A 16,386-nucleotide genomic window follows, 5' to 3' on the forward strand; every position below is an offset into this window, starting at 1 on the left:
AAGGACTCAGTTATATCGTAAACTTAGACTGAACATAAAGGTTGTAAAGCAGATAATGAATTTAAATTAAACTTCAAAAGATGATAATAGATAAAAAGAAATGCATGTTAATGTAATGATGCGATTGCATAAACTGGATGAATGTTATCACTTAGAGTGAAGTTATTGAATGATGAAGTCAATGCTATTATGAGACTTATTAAATCAAAACAAACTCTCTGTCCCCTTTTTTTTGGGGGATAGTAATCTTTCAACCTTATTGGAACATGCACCTCAAGGTTCATGAATGAGTATGTTCTTCGGTCAGGGTCAATTCTTTCATAAGATCTGAACTGGGTGAGACATGAATCGAATTAGATTGCCATTTATTTTTGAATTGTCATAAGGAGACAACTTCTTCTGTCACGCTAAACTTATCAGGAGATTTATCAAACTTACTGTGTGAATTTTTTAAGCTTCCAATTGTAATCATATTTTCTTATTACCCTTTTAACAATTTGCATGTTTCCTTTTAGTATATAATTATTGAAATGACAATAAAAATGTTGGTTAATGTTGTTGAAGAAGTTGAGTAAACAAAGTGGTGTATATAAGCTGAATGGAAGATGACAAAAGTCAGGGATAAATATTTTGGAAAGTAGGATGATTGTAATAAAGAAATGGTGAATTTACAAAGAGGACTTACAACATAATAGAAAAACAAATACATCAAACAAAGGATCAGAATGACTACAAGAATAACGAAGTATTATGCCGATTAAATGACGTCTTCCAGATGAACAGTGCTAATCTTCCATGTAAGTTGATGATTAACAAGACTGCCAAAATAAAATTGCCCCAGTATGGTATTTTGAATCCATCTTCCGTTTGATTCAACTTTAACCTCTCAAAATTGCCCTAGTTTAGTATTCCAGTCGATCATATTTCTCGATTTGAAGCCCTTTCTTGCGACTGAAGTTAGTGCCCCTCTAAACTGCCCTTTCAGGTTTTCAATTCAGTGTAGTATTTATTTGACCTTAATTTTTGCCTGAGCCGTTCTTTCGAGTTTTCAACTCACCAGGTCGCTCTAACTTTTGCCTAGGTCGCCCTTTCAAGTTTTCAACCTAGCGAGCTATTTTCTTCTTTTTTTCTTCTTTTTTTCTAACTTTTTTCTTCTTTTTTAATTAATTTTTTAAGCATAGTATTTTTTTACAGCATCAGAATTGATGAGGTTTGGAAGATCTTGTCCATCCATGTCCATCCATGCTTCATAATTCGGGGACCACTTGCCACGATAATCTTTATGCGTTGGCAAAATCGTTTTAAGCACCATATCTCCCTCGCTGAATTCTCTTGGGCGAACCTTTTTATCAAAAGCCTTCTTCATCCTTCTCTGATATAGTTGACCGTGACATAACACATTCAACCGTTTTCCTTTAATGAGATTCAATTGATCAAAACGAGATTGCACCCATTCTGCTTCCTCCAATTTGGTCTCCAGCATTACCCTTAAAGAGGGAATTTCGACTTCAATAAGTACTGCTTCCATTCCATATACCAAAGAGTATGGAGTTGCCCCGGTTGAAGTACGAACTGAAGTTCGGTATCCATGCAAGGCAAATGGCAGCATTTCATGTCAATCCCTGTATGTCACTACCATCTTTTGGATGATCTTCTTAATATTTTTATTGGATGCTTCAACTGCTTCATTCATCTTTGGGCGATAGGGAGAGGAATTATGATGTCGAATCTTGAAATTGTCACACAATTCTTTCATCATTTTGTTGTTCAAATTAGTGCCATTATTTGTTATCAACTTGCTTAGGAGGCCATACCGACAGATCAAATCCTTTTTAATGAATCTCACCACCACATTTCGGGTCACACTAGCATATGAAGCAGCCTCAACCCATTTTGTGAAATAATCAATAGCAACTAGAATGAAGCGGTGACCATTAGAGGCTTTAGGTTCAATGGGTCCAATAACATCAATTCCTTACATTGAAAAAGGCCAAGGCAATGATAAGACATTCAAACTTGTTGGGGGAACATTAATATTGTCAGCATATGTCTGGCATTTATGACATGTCTTCATATAACGAAAGCAATCGGTCTCCATTGTCAACCAATAATATCCACCCCTTAGAATCTTCTTTGCCATGGCATGTCCATTGGCATGGGTCCCAAATGAACCTTCATGAATCTCTTCCATGATCTTTCGTGCTTTTGAAGCATCCACACATCTAAGTAGAACCATATCATGATTCCTTTTGTAGAGCACGTCTCCATTCAGAAAGAAACTCATTGCTAACCTCCTCAATGTCCTTTTGTCATTTTCAATAGCATTTAATGGGTATTCATGGTGTTTTAGGAAATTTTTAATGTCATGATACCAAGGTTTACCATCAGATTCTTCTTCAACCATTTGACAATAGGCAAGATGATCAAGCTGTTGCATCTTTATGAACGACATGTCTTCTTTTTGACTCACTACAAACATTGATGATAAAGTAGCTAAAGCATCAGCCAATTGATTCTCCTCACAAGGAATATGTTGGAAAGTAATTTCATCGAAATACTCCACTAGCTCTCTGATATAGGTTTGATAAGGGATCAATTTGGCATCTCGAGTCTCCCATTCACCTTTCAGCTAGTGGATGACCAAGGCTGAGTCACCATATACCTCAAGAATTTTGATCTTTGACTCTAAAGCTGCTTGAATTTCCATAGCACATGCTTCATATTCAGCTATATTATTCGTACAATCGAATGATAATCTAGCTGTGATCGGAATATATTGCTTCTCTGGGGAAATTAGTATAGCACTAATCCCGTGTCCGAGTGCATTAGAAGCACCATCAAACATCATGACCCATTCATCTCTTGCTGACGATTCTTTCTCATTGAGCAACGCCATTATATTTTCATCAGGAAATTCGTACTGTATTGACTGATAATCATTCACCGGTTGATGAGCTAAAAATCTGCAAGAGCACTGCCTTTGATTGCTTTTTGAGTAACATACACAATATCATATTCTAACAGTAAGACCTGCCAACAAGCAATCCTTCCAGTAAGGGCTGGTTTCTCAAAGATGTATTTGATTGGGTCCATTTTTTACACCAACCAAGTCATGTGACTCAACATATATTGCCTTAAAGAACTTCTTGCTCAAATAATAAATGGCATGCTCTTTCCGACCTGATTCATCATGCTGACCTAAAACACATCCCATGAATCCTTCTAACACTGTCAAATACATAATAAGCGGCCTCCCTGACACTGGCGGCACTAGTATTGGGGGATTTTGCAAATATTGCTTTATCTTCTCAAAAGCTTCTTGACAATCATCATTCCACTCCATCGGCTGATTTTTCCGTAACAACTTAAAAATTGGTTCACAAGTGGCAGTTAGTTGGCATATGAATCAGACAATATAATTCAATCTCCCCAAAAATTCACGAACTTCCTTTTCAGTGCGAGGAGGCGACATTTCCATGATTGCTTTTGCCTTGTCAGGATCAACCTCTATTCCCTTTTGACTAACAATGAATCCCAACAACTTGCCTGATTTACCCCAAAGGTACATTTGGCAGGGTTCAACCGCAATTTGAATTTTCTCAACCGCTCAAACAATTTGTGTAAATTTACAACATGGTCTTCTTCAGTCATTGATTTGGCAATCATATCATCTACATAGACTTCAACCTCCTTATGTATCATATCATGAAATAATGTTACCATCGCCCTTTGATATGTTGCCCCAGCATTTTTCAAACTGAAAGGCATGACCTTGTAGCAAAAGGTGCCCCAAGGTGTAATGAATGTGGTTTTCTCCATATCCTCTTCAGCCATTTTGATCTGATTATAACCCGAGTAACCATCAATAAAAGAGAAAAATGAATGTTGAGCTGTATTATCTACTAGCATATCAATGTGAGGCAATGGAAAATCATCTTTAGGGTTGGCTCTATTTAGATCCCGATAGTCAACACACATCCGAACCTTTCCATCTTTCTTGGGAACTGGCACAATGTTAGCAACCCATTGAGGGTATTTGGCAACAGCAAGAAAACCTGCATCAAATTGCTTCTTGACCTCCTTTCTAATCTTCAATGACATCTCAGGCTTCATTCTCCTTAATTTCTGCTTAACTGGGAAACACTCTGGTTTTAGTGGCAATTTATGCTCGACTATGTCAACATCTAGACCTGGCATATCTTGATAAGACAATGCAAAGACATCATTATAATCATGCAAGAGTTTAATCAACTTGTCGCGCTCTTGTTTTTTCATGAGGGTGCCTATTTTGATTTCTCTCTTATCATCTTTAGTCCCTAAATTAATTGTCTCAGTGGGTTCATCATGAGGTTGGATCACTTTCACTTCTTGATCGACCAATCTTAGAAATTCTGAGGGTAAATCAACATCACTATCATCTTCGACAGCTTGATTAATGGGACAATCAAAATTAGTGGATGAGATATTAGCACTATTAGTTTCAGACATGTCACTTTCGAATCTGCATTGTGCGAGAGTTGAGACAAAAAGAAAATAAACGACAAGATTCAACTGATAAAGAAAAAGACACGAAAGATTACTGAGAATTCAAATTGCATTTCATTTAAATATACTTAAAAGGAAACATGTGTCCCAATTTACAAAACAAACTGATATTTCAAATTACAAAAAGAAATCATATATCAACATTTTCAAAAAGTAATGATATCCTAAAGCTTTGGAACAAAACAATAGGATTAACTTCAAGGATTACTTTGAATAGCTATTAAAAATCACAGGTAACTCGATGATCTCCCAATTGCCAACTTCTGTGTTTGGCGGACAAGTGTGGACTAGGTCCACAACCTCTTCTTCAAGTGTATCCACATCAGCAGCAGCCACTGAGTCTTGAAACTCAAATCCAGCACTATAGAAGCTCTTCAGAAGATCACAAATGGGGACCCTTTCAGTCTTAGGCTCCCTACCTTCCAACCTGGCTAATCTTCTTTCTTTCTTTTCCTCCATAACTCTTCTCTTATCAGCTTTAGTGGGTGTGTATCCCAACCCAAATCTATCCTTATTCTCATGGAGCTGTAACTAGTTTGCTGCTTTCGTGATGGTTTGTCCTAGCACGTATCCATATTGACAACCTCCGTCAAGCATGACTTTAGCAGTCATTATGGATGTATTAGACAATTGAGGCTTTACGATTGGGGCTCCCTCTCCAACATAAGTAGCATTTGCAATCTCTAAAGCCTGAAAAGAGGTCTCTAGAGCTTCTTCAGTGGCTTCAATATAAGGTGTGGACGAAGGTTTACTCACTAACATATCTTCTTCACCAGAGATAATCACCAACTTATTATCAATGATAAACTCCAGTTTCTGATGCAATATGGATGGTACAACTCTAGCAGAATGAATCCAAGGCCTCCCCAAAAGACAGCTGTAACCTGGTGCGATATCCATTACTTGAAACAAAATCTGAAAGGTGCAAGGACCAATTTGGATTGGGATTTCAATTTCTCCAATGACCTCTCTCCTTGTTCCATCAAAAGCTCTTACTATCATGGCACTAGGTTTCATATGCGACCCATCACAAAGTAATTTTGACAATGTTGCTTTTGGTATCACATTCAGAGAAGACCCATTGTCAATAAGCACTCTAGCAATAATGTGATCTTGACATTTCACAGAAATATGCAGTGCTTTATTGTGCCCCATTCCTTCGGCAGGTACTTCATCATCAGCGAAGGTGAGATAATTGTTTGAAACAATATTACCAACAATGCCTCCAAACTTATCGGTAGTGATATCATGGCTGACATGAGCCTCATTCAACACTTTCAAAAGAGTCCTCCTATGTGGCTCAGAGTTCAAAAACAACGATAAAAGAGATATCCGTGCTGGAGTTCTGTTCAACTGTTCCACAACTTGATACTCACTTTGACGAATAAATTTCAAAAACTCACAAGCTTCTTCATCAAATACTGTCTTTTTTATTTTAGGCATTTTCTCTTCGTCAGCATCTTCAAACTCGCCCAATTTGGCTTTCCCCTTTGAAGATCTCTCTATCTCTTTTGCTCGCTCTTTTCTCAGCTCCTCAGGTGTATAAATACGACCACTGCGAGTCATTCCAACAACGCCAGCAATGTTTGAGACAGCGAGAGTATTAGAATTGACACCTTGTGTTTGATTTTCCTTAAAATTGTCGACATAAACCCCTACATCATACTTCCATGGTACTGCTTGGTTGTCCTTGTAAGGGAATGGAGCCGGTACTTGTATGGTGATGGGTCTAGGTCCATTAGTAGTTGGGGTGTTCATACATTTGGTGTAATGAATGACCAAGGGTTTCAGGAAAGCTGAGGATTGTCCATCAACAGTCAAAACTTCATTTTTCTCCTTAGGGTGCCCGATTTGGACCAAATGCTTGTCCATCAGGGTTTGCAGAACATGCTTGAATTCTTCATAATCTTCAATGGAGTGGTATGCATTAGGGTGCAAGTCACATATATTTTCTTCATGTACAAAACCCCTGATCAAGTCAGCCTTGCACAACTCATCAAAAACAACCTTAAGAGGAGTGATAACCTCTTTAACTTTCCTCTTTAAAACATGTGCAGGCTCTTCCTCGACGGTATTTACCGACGATCCTCCATGCCCGGGTAGGGGGTTACTCCTAATGTTAGGATTATCCTCCTTGAAATTCAGCCATTTGTCATTAATTAAGTCTTGCACTTTGAACTTTAATACCCTACAATTCTCTGTCGAATGACCAATGCCACCAGCATGATACTCGCACTTAGCATTTGGGTCATATCCTCTTGGATAGGGCAGTTCTACAGGTTTCATTGGACATGGTACAACTAATGAACTTTGGAATAGGCAAGGTAGTAACTCAGTGTAGGACATGGGGATTGGGTCGAATTGAACTTGTTTCCTTTCTTGATTGTTTTAGGGTCTTATTTGGTTGGGATTTGGGTTTTGGTTCCAATGCTGTGGTGGTCTCATGAGTGGTGTTATAGGAAAAGTAGGCAGAGCAGGTTGGTAGGGTCGCGACTGATAAGATTGGGGACTTGGATTCTGTGAAACAACATTTACATATGGGTAAGACATTTGAGGAGCAGGAAATGTGGGTTGGAATTGAAAAGGTGCAGGGTTAGGTCTGATGAAAGGAACTTCTCTTGGGTGAAAGGCTATAGCATTAGTCTCTCCCTCCTTCTTTCTTCCTGGACCATTTGCAAATTTCTTTAAATTGGAGGGTCCGTCCAAATTGTGAAATATCTTACCACTCCTCATTCTTCCTTCCACTCTTTCTCCGATAATCACAATATCAGAGAAGTTTGACGAAACACTTCCAATCATTCTATCATAGAAAGGTGATTGGAGAGTATCAATAAACATAACCACCATTTCTTTTTCAGACAAAAGGGGCTCCACTTGAGCTGCAACTTCTCTCCATCTTTAGGCGTATTCTTTAAAAGTCTCATCCTCCTTCTTTAACATATTCTGCAGTTGTAATCTATCAGGAGCCATATCAATGTTGTACTTATATTGCTTTAGGAAAGCATCAGCCAAGTCTTTCCAACTACGAATACGAGTACGCTCAAGATGCATATACCAACTCAAAGCTCCTCCAACCAAACTGTCTTGAAAAAAAATGAATTAGCAACTTATCATCATGGGCATGTGATGCCATCTTTCTACAGTACATGATCAGATAACTCTTTGGGCATGTTGTTCCTTTGTACTTATCAAAATCAGGCACTTTGAATTTTGGAGGAACTATCACATCTGGGACTAAACAAAGATCCGCAGCTTCTCTAATGCCATAGCTGCTTCCCTCGATAGCTCTCAATCTTTCTTCCAATATTTGTAATTTTTCGCTGGATTGGAAGTGCTCCTCTGAGTAATTGGGCTGGGGTTCTTCTAAGGTCTTATGGGAATGGAATGGTGATATGGCTGGGTTTCCATTAAGGCTAGGATTAGTGATTTGTGGTTGGTGGTGGATCGGTTGGTTTGGGGTAGGTATAGTGTGGGGTATATGAGCTTCTTGGGGATGGGTATTTTGAGGATAAGCATATGATGAGATGAATGTTTGGGTTGGTTGGATTTGTGGATCTGAAGGTTGTGCAGAATTGGGTTGATTTGATGGTTGGCCAGTGTTTGATGGGTTCTCAGCTATCGGTGGTGTATAACCTTGGGGAAGGCTATATGGGAGAAATTGGACATCTTGTTGATTAAAAGCTTGTTGTTTCATGAGGAGGAAAATTTTGGGATGGTCCTTGTGTAGGGGTAAAACCTGGTGGATAGGTAGGAGTGGGTTGTGCCGAAGGTGATTGAATAGGGGTCCCCTCTGTGGTTCTTCTCTCTAAAGACTTCAGTACCTCTAGGATTTGTGCCATTTGTTCTTTCAACTGATTAACATCGTTTCTCAGCTCTTCATTGTGCTCCTCTAACTCATCCATGATCCTTGCTTGAGCGCGAGTTCTATAAGGATGCTTTAGAAAATGTTTCCCCGTTATATTTGTTTAATTTTCTGAAATAGTTTGTAGTAAAAAAAAGAATTAATCAAAATGAAAAATGCACTTAAAAAAATAACAACCAAAGATTAAAGAATCATCACAGTTGTTGAGCATCTTCAAGTCTTTAATGGAAATTAATGTAGGATCCTCGTCAAATGAAACACACCAAAATATAATCCATAATCAAATTAAAACATCAAAGTACATCAGAATTTGATTCAAAATACATCTTTTTTTTTCTACCCATACATAGTCTACCCCATACCTCAAATCATTACATCACCCCTTCCTAGCCCTAGCTATCATTCCTTTCATCTCTGAGACCAACCAGTTGCAATGGCTAAGGAAATCTTTAATTTCTTGAGGTATCATGTAGAAAAAAGTAGATGTCTCAGCCTTTGACAACATATACGGGACGTCATCAATGGCGGCATTAGCTAATGATGCAAGTTGTATGAAGCGCTTGATCCAATACTCAATAAGCTTATCTCCTTCTTCTATCTGACCATCTTTCACTTTCACAATAGCTTCGTACTCTTTCATGATTCTGATCACTTCCCATTTTTTAGCATTAATTTCAGCCTCGCATAACATGACAATTTCCTTTATCTACTCTTCCATATTTTGCACTCGTATTTGGAGTTCACTGGCTTGAGTCAAAGCTTCTTCTCGATCTCTTTTTGCCTTGTACAATGCACCTTTCAATTGTCGTTTCTCATATAAAGCTGCATTTCGCTCCTTCACCCTCAATCATAATTCCTTGTTTGCAGCTTCAAGGCAATGTTGAACTTTAGTTGTATGGTTTTGCACAGACTTTTGCTTCTTACAAACCTCTTCATAGGCTTGTTATTTTTCACTATTCTCTCTCTTCAAGATGGCGCAAGTTTGGCGACTCTCTCGAAGCTCCCTTTCTACCCTCACATTCTTCTCAATCATCTTAGCCAGTCTTACCTTTAATTCTTTTACTTCTTCATTCTCAAAGGGTTCTGGATTAGATGGCTCATTTTCTTGGGAGGTACCTGGATCTTTGAATGGTAACTTAATCTCTTGGACTCTTTCTTTAACCCATTGACGGTAACTTGCTTTTGCTGCACAACTTCTCACGCCTAACTCTTTTCCTTTTCGAACAACCCTTGCCCAAGCATTCCTTGCCTTTTGGATAAGCTCAGTGAAATTTCCATCTTCATAATAGACAACAAAAGGAATCAACAATTCCTCAGCAGGTGGTCCCATCATGGGATAAGCGAGTTGACGTTGTCCCATAATTGGATTGTAATTAATACAACCCCGAGTACCCATAAGAGGAACATTTGGGTAATTGCCACAGTGATAAACAATGGTCGTTGACTGTTGCCATGGAGTATGCCACCTGACGTGTCTTTCATTCAAACTAGCTAAGTGATTAGCCCACTCTTGACCATTTTTCTGCCCAATCTGAAACCTCAGCAAATCAGTGATCGGACACTTGATCTCACTTGGCCTTTTAAAGACATGAGCTGTTAGCTATATATAAAGCATAGGTAGACAACATATAATCCTCTTTCCTTTTCTTTCATGGCAGAAACTCAGTGTACAATAAACATCAGCTAGTAGTGTAAGGACAGGATTTTCAGATCGATTTTTGCATGCAAGAAACACATCTATTGCTGCTAAATCCACAAAGTTGTCATGCTTAGGAAAAAGGACAATGCCATAAATGGTGAGTGCTATGACATCTATAAAAGTCTCCCAATCTTCTTTTTCTGCCAAATTATGCATTTGTCGCTCAAGAAATTCTCTTGTGAATCCTCTATTATGATATTTTTCTTGATAAGCTTGTTGTAACTCGGCTGGATGAATCCTTAAGACATTGGCGATAGTCGGCAGAGATGCATGATGTTTCATAGGGCGATATGGCTGTTGACCCTCCAAAGGCAAGTCTAGAATTTGCTCAAATTCCTCTAAGGTCGGAGCCAACTGAAAATCCTGAAAAGTGAAGCACCTCAACGGGGAATCATAATACTGGGCTAGAGCTGTTATGGCATCTTCTTGCACATTCACTTCCATCAATCTCAAAATATTTCCATACCTCCTCAGTAAAGTGAGTTGTTGGACTGTCTTCAGCTTCTTTCCTAACCCTCTCAGACTAGCCGTGTCAGCCATTTTAACTCTCAGATGCAATTTCCTTCTCAGCTCAACTGATCTCATATCACTGCTACTTGATCCCACATTAATTTCCATTTTCTTGAATACTCAAATAACTTTGTGATTCTCAACCTATAAATAAAAAGAAAATGATGAGAAATTATTTCAAATTTTGTATTTGTTTCATTAACATAGGATCCTAGTAGCCATAAGGATTACTATTGATTCTAAACAGATAAACGTCTATATAAGAATCAACATTAATCCTAAATGAATCAATAATCCACTAGGATTTTTATTAATGAAAAAAATATGTGATGACTATGATAATGCGAGAACAATATGAATCATTACCCTTTTTAAGTTCTTTTTTCAGTTTTTTCTTTCGATAAATCTAAATTGATACTTATAAGGGTAATGCTTCATATGATAATGCAATGATGTAAGAAATTATGCAAATTGTCATCCTTAACCTTATTTCAAAACTGATTTTAAATTTATTACAAGTGTCACAAGGATGGCAATAAGCATGATATTCAAATAAATGATATGCAATGATAAATGAAATAATGATGATGTAAGAAAAATTAATTAAGAGAATCATGTGAATCACTAGTCCTTATATTATTCCAAAATATAGTAAAAAAAATTCTTCTCCTTTTTTATTTAAAACTTTAAGGCACTAATAATTCACATAATTTCTAAAAGAGTAAATAAGGAAAGAATACCCCTTTTTGTGTTCTATTTCAGGTCACTTAAAGGGTCTAACTTAAAGATCTACAACTTTCTTTTACATGTAAAAACTCACAAAAGTTGGCTTGTAATCCTAAAAGGTCACTAGAGCTAAGATCCAATCCTTGATGTTGACCACAACAGTAGGGAGTCTACTTGATGCGGGACATCAAGAAAAGGTCAAACTCTAGCTAGGGTTTTCACGATAGCTAAATAGGACGTGCATCCAAAATGACACCGCTACATAACCCCTCTAATCCTAAGCATACTCAGACCCTGGTATAGGGCCCCACTCAAGGTGTGTGATGAATGTGTAAGTGATAGTGTGTGAGGGAGCATACAAACCTTATCAACTCAATCAAAAATAAAAAGTTGCAAAAATTAAACAACACGAGAATAACACAAATCATCCATAGTCATCTACCCTAGGATTAATAACAATATCAATATGAGCATACAATGAGATTACGTAATTCATACACGAAATACATGCACGAATACAAGAAACACTACAATTAATTCAAATAAATACGAAAAAAGAAAGGGATTAAACAAATAGAAACAAAATAAGATAAATTCGCACAATCAATTATAAGGCTTGACTCTCTAAAAGATGTCCCCAGCGGAGTCGCCATCTGTCGCAACCAGGCGGTCGCAACAGTACGGTGAAAAAACTTTTTCAAAAATATCAGAGGAGTCGCCACCAAAGTTTATTTTAAGAAAAAAAAAACCTTGGAAAAACTTAAATATAATACGATCTTTGAAATCAAAAATGAGTTCGGGAGTCATTTACGTGTAGGGAAGGTATTAGCACCCTACAACGTCTGTTTAAAAAATGGTTACCTAAAATTAATTGTGCAAATTCATTCTAATTTTAAAAAATATTTATTTAACCCCTAAACATTAATTATTTTTGTTTTAGAAGAAGAAATATTATTTATTGAGATATTATTTGGATTATTTTAAAAATTATTTTGACTTGACGGGTATGGTTCCCGCTCCTACGTATCTCCAGGTGCAATGGAGAACTCAAAGCCATGTAGTTCTATCTAAAAAATTATGAAATTAGTTGATTATAATTAAGTTTAGTAAAATAAAATTTATTTTAAAATTAAAATTATTTTATAAAATTATAATATTTAGAATACAAGATAACGCGATTATACATATACTCTACGAGAAACAATACAGAAAGTGAAGGAAGATCACACAACTATATTGCAAATCGTTAAAATATTTCATTCGTAAATCAAGTATTTGAATTTTAGTTTTGATTATGATTAATGTTGAAAGAGAATTTAAGATAGCGTAAGCTATACATTAATCTCTTATAATTTTTGGACAATCGAAGGTAATGTAAATCACACAACGGTATTGCAAAAATTTGTATAATAAAATAAAAAATGGAGAAATAATTGATTATTTATCAAAATTAGAAATACAATTCAAGAAATTTTAAAATATGAAATTAATTTCATTTTAACAAATAATTTTATTTGAATTGATTAAAGAAGATACTCATTTAATAAAAACATTAAAAATTTGATTTGATAGATTTATATTATATAAAACCTAAGGTAACGTTGGTACACATAGATTTTGACAATTTATAACGCATAAAGGTAGAGTCGCTACACATTAGCATTATAAATTGTTTCTTAATAAAATAATTTAAATTTAAATTAGTTAATTGATTCGTAAGTTAGTATTTAAAAGAGAAATATATCTTATATTATTATTAGAGTGGTTAAATAATTAATTAATGACAATATATGATAAATTAATATTGCATAAAGTCTTGGTAACGTAGGTACACATAGACTTTATCAATTTATAATACATGACGATAGAGAAACTATACGTTAGAATTATAAATTGATACAATTATATTATTATTTATTAATTAATTATACCAAAAAAAATAAGTAATTTAGTATTCACAATATAAGATAAAGTAATCATAAATATAAAAATTAAATCGCATTAATATTCTACAAATATACAATAAATAAAATAAAAGATAACAATCCCAAAAAGTAAAAAAAAAAAATGATAATTAAGATATGAACAATAAAACATCATAAAAATAGGAAGGATTTATTATTAATGTTGAATGTGATAAAAGGAAACTCAATAATATAATAAAATAACAAATATTGCATTTGATCAATTTTAATAAAATTATAATTATTTTAATTATTATTATTATTTTAAAAAAAGAGAATACAATAAAATAAAGTAAAATAGATTAAAGGACATTACAGCAATAAAATACAGCAAAAACACTAAACATGAATAAATCAGAATAAAATTTTAGATAAAAAAAAAAAAAAAGACATGGTTACATGAATGATTTGATAGAAATCAACTAGTATGTGGCATTTGTTGGAAATCAACTAGTATATGACATTTGTTTTGCTTCGAGCCTTGCACCCGCTATGTCAAATCAAATACTTTATATAAATAATATAATATTAAATCTCAATCATGAAAAGAAGATAGGAAGAGGATATTCAGTTGTTCAGCATTTTTATTCTTTCAAATACATTTCGATAGCAAGTTTTTGGTTCATTTATATGCATTCTGAGAGTAAGCTTTTTCGGTTTGTTCATATTCGTTCTGGGAGTAAGTTTCAAAATGTAAAATAAGAACGAAAGGTGACTAACCTTACAAATACAACAACATACGAAGAATAGTTCAAGCTTTGGGTCGAAGGGATGGTATGGTATTCTCTTCTTTTCTCTATCCCTCTTCTCCTCTGTTCAGATTTTTTGTAGAGAAACCCGTTGCCTTTCTAATTTTTGAAAACTTCTTCTCTCAAAAATTTTTTGCTTTCTTTTTCCAGCCTCCCCCTCCAAAAGACCCCCCGGGTGGATCCCTTACTTGTGTCTTTATACTGGTTCGTTTAGGGTTTTTTTACAAAATGCCAAAAGTTCTAATTTTGCCTTTCTCGTGCTTAAGAACGATTTTTGATATGAAAGTATAAGCTTGTATACTGCAGATTTCCGTTTCCGTGAGCCAAACTTGTTTTTTTCAAAAATTTCCATTTTTCTGTAAAACAATTTTATTTTATTTTTTAAATTTTTTTGAGGTAATCCTGGGAGATAAAAAAAAATGGTATTCACAACAATTTATGATCCAAATAGCATTATCTTTAATGAATTAATGACAAAATTAGTATTTTATTTATTTAACTTCTTTTTTTCAGTTTGTTTTTTTGACTTTTTTGTTTTATTTTTGTATTTTATCTTATTTTTATTTTTATTTAGTTTTTTAAAATTTTTTATTTTAATTATATAACTTTTAAACTTTAATTAAACATTTTTATTAATTTTATTTAACTCTATTCATTATTTTTTTTTATTTTTAGTTATTATTATTGTTACTATTACCATTTTCTTTTTCTTGTTCCTCTTTCTATTTTGATTCATATAATTAAACAAAATTAACAAAAAAAAATTCTCATTTAATTAATGATTGAAAGTTAGAAAATTAAACAAAATAAAAAGATATACTGAAATAAAAAACATAACAAAATAAAAAAAATTAAATTAAAAGATTAAAGTATTAACTTTGTTATTAATAATTGACATGTTTCATTTCCGCGAAAATGATACTCGTGCTTTTCCTTTATTATTTGTTCAATATATACTTGTTAAAAGCCAATATTCTTTGTGATTTGTAGAAAACGAAGACAAGAAACTTAAACTGGGGAAATGAATCCTAGAAAATAATTAAGATAAGAAGGGATTGCGCTTGCAATTGCCAGAAAATGGAAAGAACCATTGTTGGGGTTTATGCTGACGTATGCTCGTTTGATACACCAAAACTCAAAAGCATATATCAACTTGCAGTAGTTACGAGGTCTCCACATCCTTAGGGTGTATGGATATATCCATCATATCTCGTAAAACCACTTTAATTGAAAAAAATCCCTATTGAATTCCTTTTAGTCTTGCTTATAAGAAACATTTGCAACTTGTTTGTATTGAAAACACGACACAAAAATAAAATTAAGGAAACAATTACAAAGTGATGAATGGTAAGCAAAATATTCAAGCAAATCAATTCTTACAATCGGTTTCATGTGCCTGATAACTCGGGATTTAAATAAGGTTGGTATTGACGAATTGGCACAATGTAAGAAAATCCATAAGGGAGTTACCTGATAGGAAAATAGTTAGGATAAAACTTAGGTGCACTGCTATAAATGCTGTTGAAGGTGTTGTTCGTATTATTCTTTAATTAAAGTTAAAATGTTACTGTATAGTAAAGGTCAGTCAGCATATTAACATTAAGTATTGACTCGTAACAAGGAAGTGAAACTATAATTGAGGAAGAGCACTACCATTTACCAATACTACAACACGGCATCTGAATTTTGTCCAAATACTTGTCGGTGTATGTGCCCGTAAAAGTAACCATATTTGTACTGCAACACAAAGGTAACCATAATCAGGCATTTCAAAGCCGCACCAAAACAGATCATTTTAAAACTGATTTACTGATAACTACGTTTTCTTGATGCAAATGGTAAAAATGGCTTTAGGAAAATATAAAAAATGAAAATGTGTAGGATTTAAATAAACCGAGAAAATTATGCTGGAGACACTTCAAGTACAAGGTATAACATTGTTAATCACAAACAGTTACAACAGGCTTAATTCTTTTGTCAACATACTTGCTTTGACATCTGTCTTTCCTGAATGAAAAGGGGTGTTTCCTTAGATGTATTAATGTACATCTTTTATCTGTTCATAACCAGTTGAGTTCTCACTCCATTTTTCCCTGCATTTCCAAGCAAATGGCAGTTGCAACATCAGCCAAATCCCCTTCTAAGTAACCTTTATATGCCTTGACACAACACCTTAATCTCCATGGCAGATATGACATTGATACAGCCTCATACTACATGTTATTTTCATCACCATACATTCTGCTTCTACACCCTATCATTCAGTCAGCAATAGCATCAAGCATCTATAAAAGCGTTGTGCTCCATTATATATTCCACAGAGCAAACACT

The 16,386-nt window shown here is 34.8% G+C and overlaps 2 protein-coding genes across 2 annotated transcripts; both read right to left on the reverse strand.

The window, feature by feature from the left end:
- Positions 1 to 5,076: 5,076 nt before the first annotated feature.
- LOC113852113 lies at positions 5,077 to 6,831 on the reverse strand. The gene has a single exon (XM_027482364.1). The coding sequence runs from the start codon at positions 6,829 to 6,831 to the stop codon at positions 5,077 to 5,079; it is 1,755 nt and encodes a 584-aa protein (XP_027338165.1).
- Positions 6,832 to 9,113: 2,282 nt separating this feature from the next.
- On the reverse strand, positions 9,114 to 10,724 carry LOC113852114. Its single transcript, XM_027482365.1, has 3 exons — positions 10,086 to 10,724; positions 9,456 to 9,938; positions 9,114 to 9,242 (listed from the first exon to the last, which is right to left on the reverse strand). The coding sequence occupies exons 1-3, from the start codon at positions 10,722 to 10,724 to the stop codon at positions 9,114 to 9,116; spliced, it is 1,251 nt and encodes a 416-aa protein (XP_027338166.1).
- Between the last annotated feature and the right edge of the window lie 5,662 nt (positions 10,725 to 16,386).

This window comes from Abrus precatorius, unplaced genomic scaffold (genome assembly GCF_003935025.1).
Source record: "Abrus precatorius isolate BTA unplaced genomic scaffold, Abrus_2018 Scaffold10, whole genome shotgun sequence".
Taxonomy (NCBI): domain Eukaryota; kingdom Viridiplantae; phylum Streptophyta; class Magnoliopsida; order Fabales; family Fabaceae; genus Abrus; species Abrus precatorius.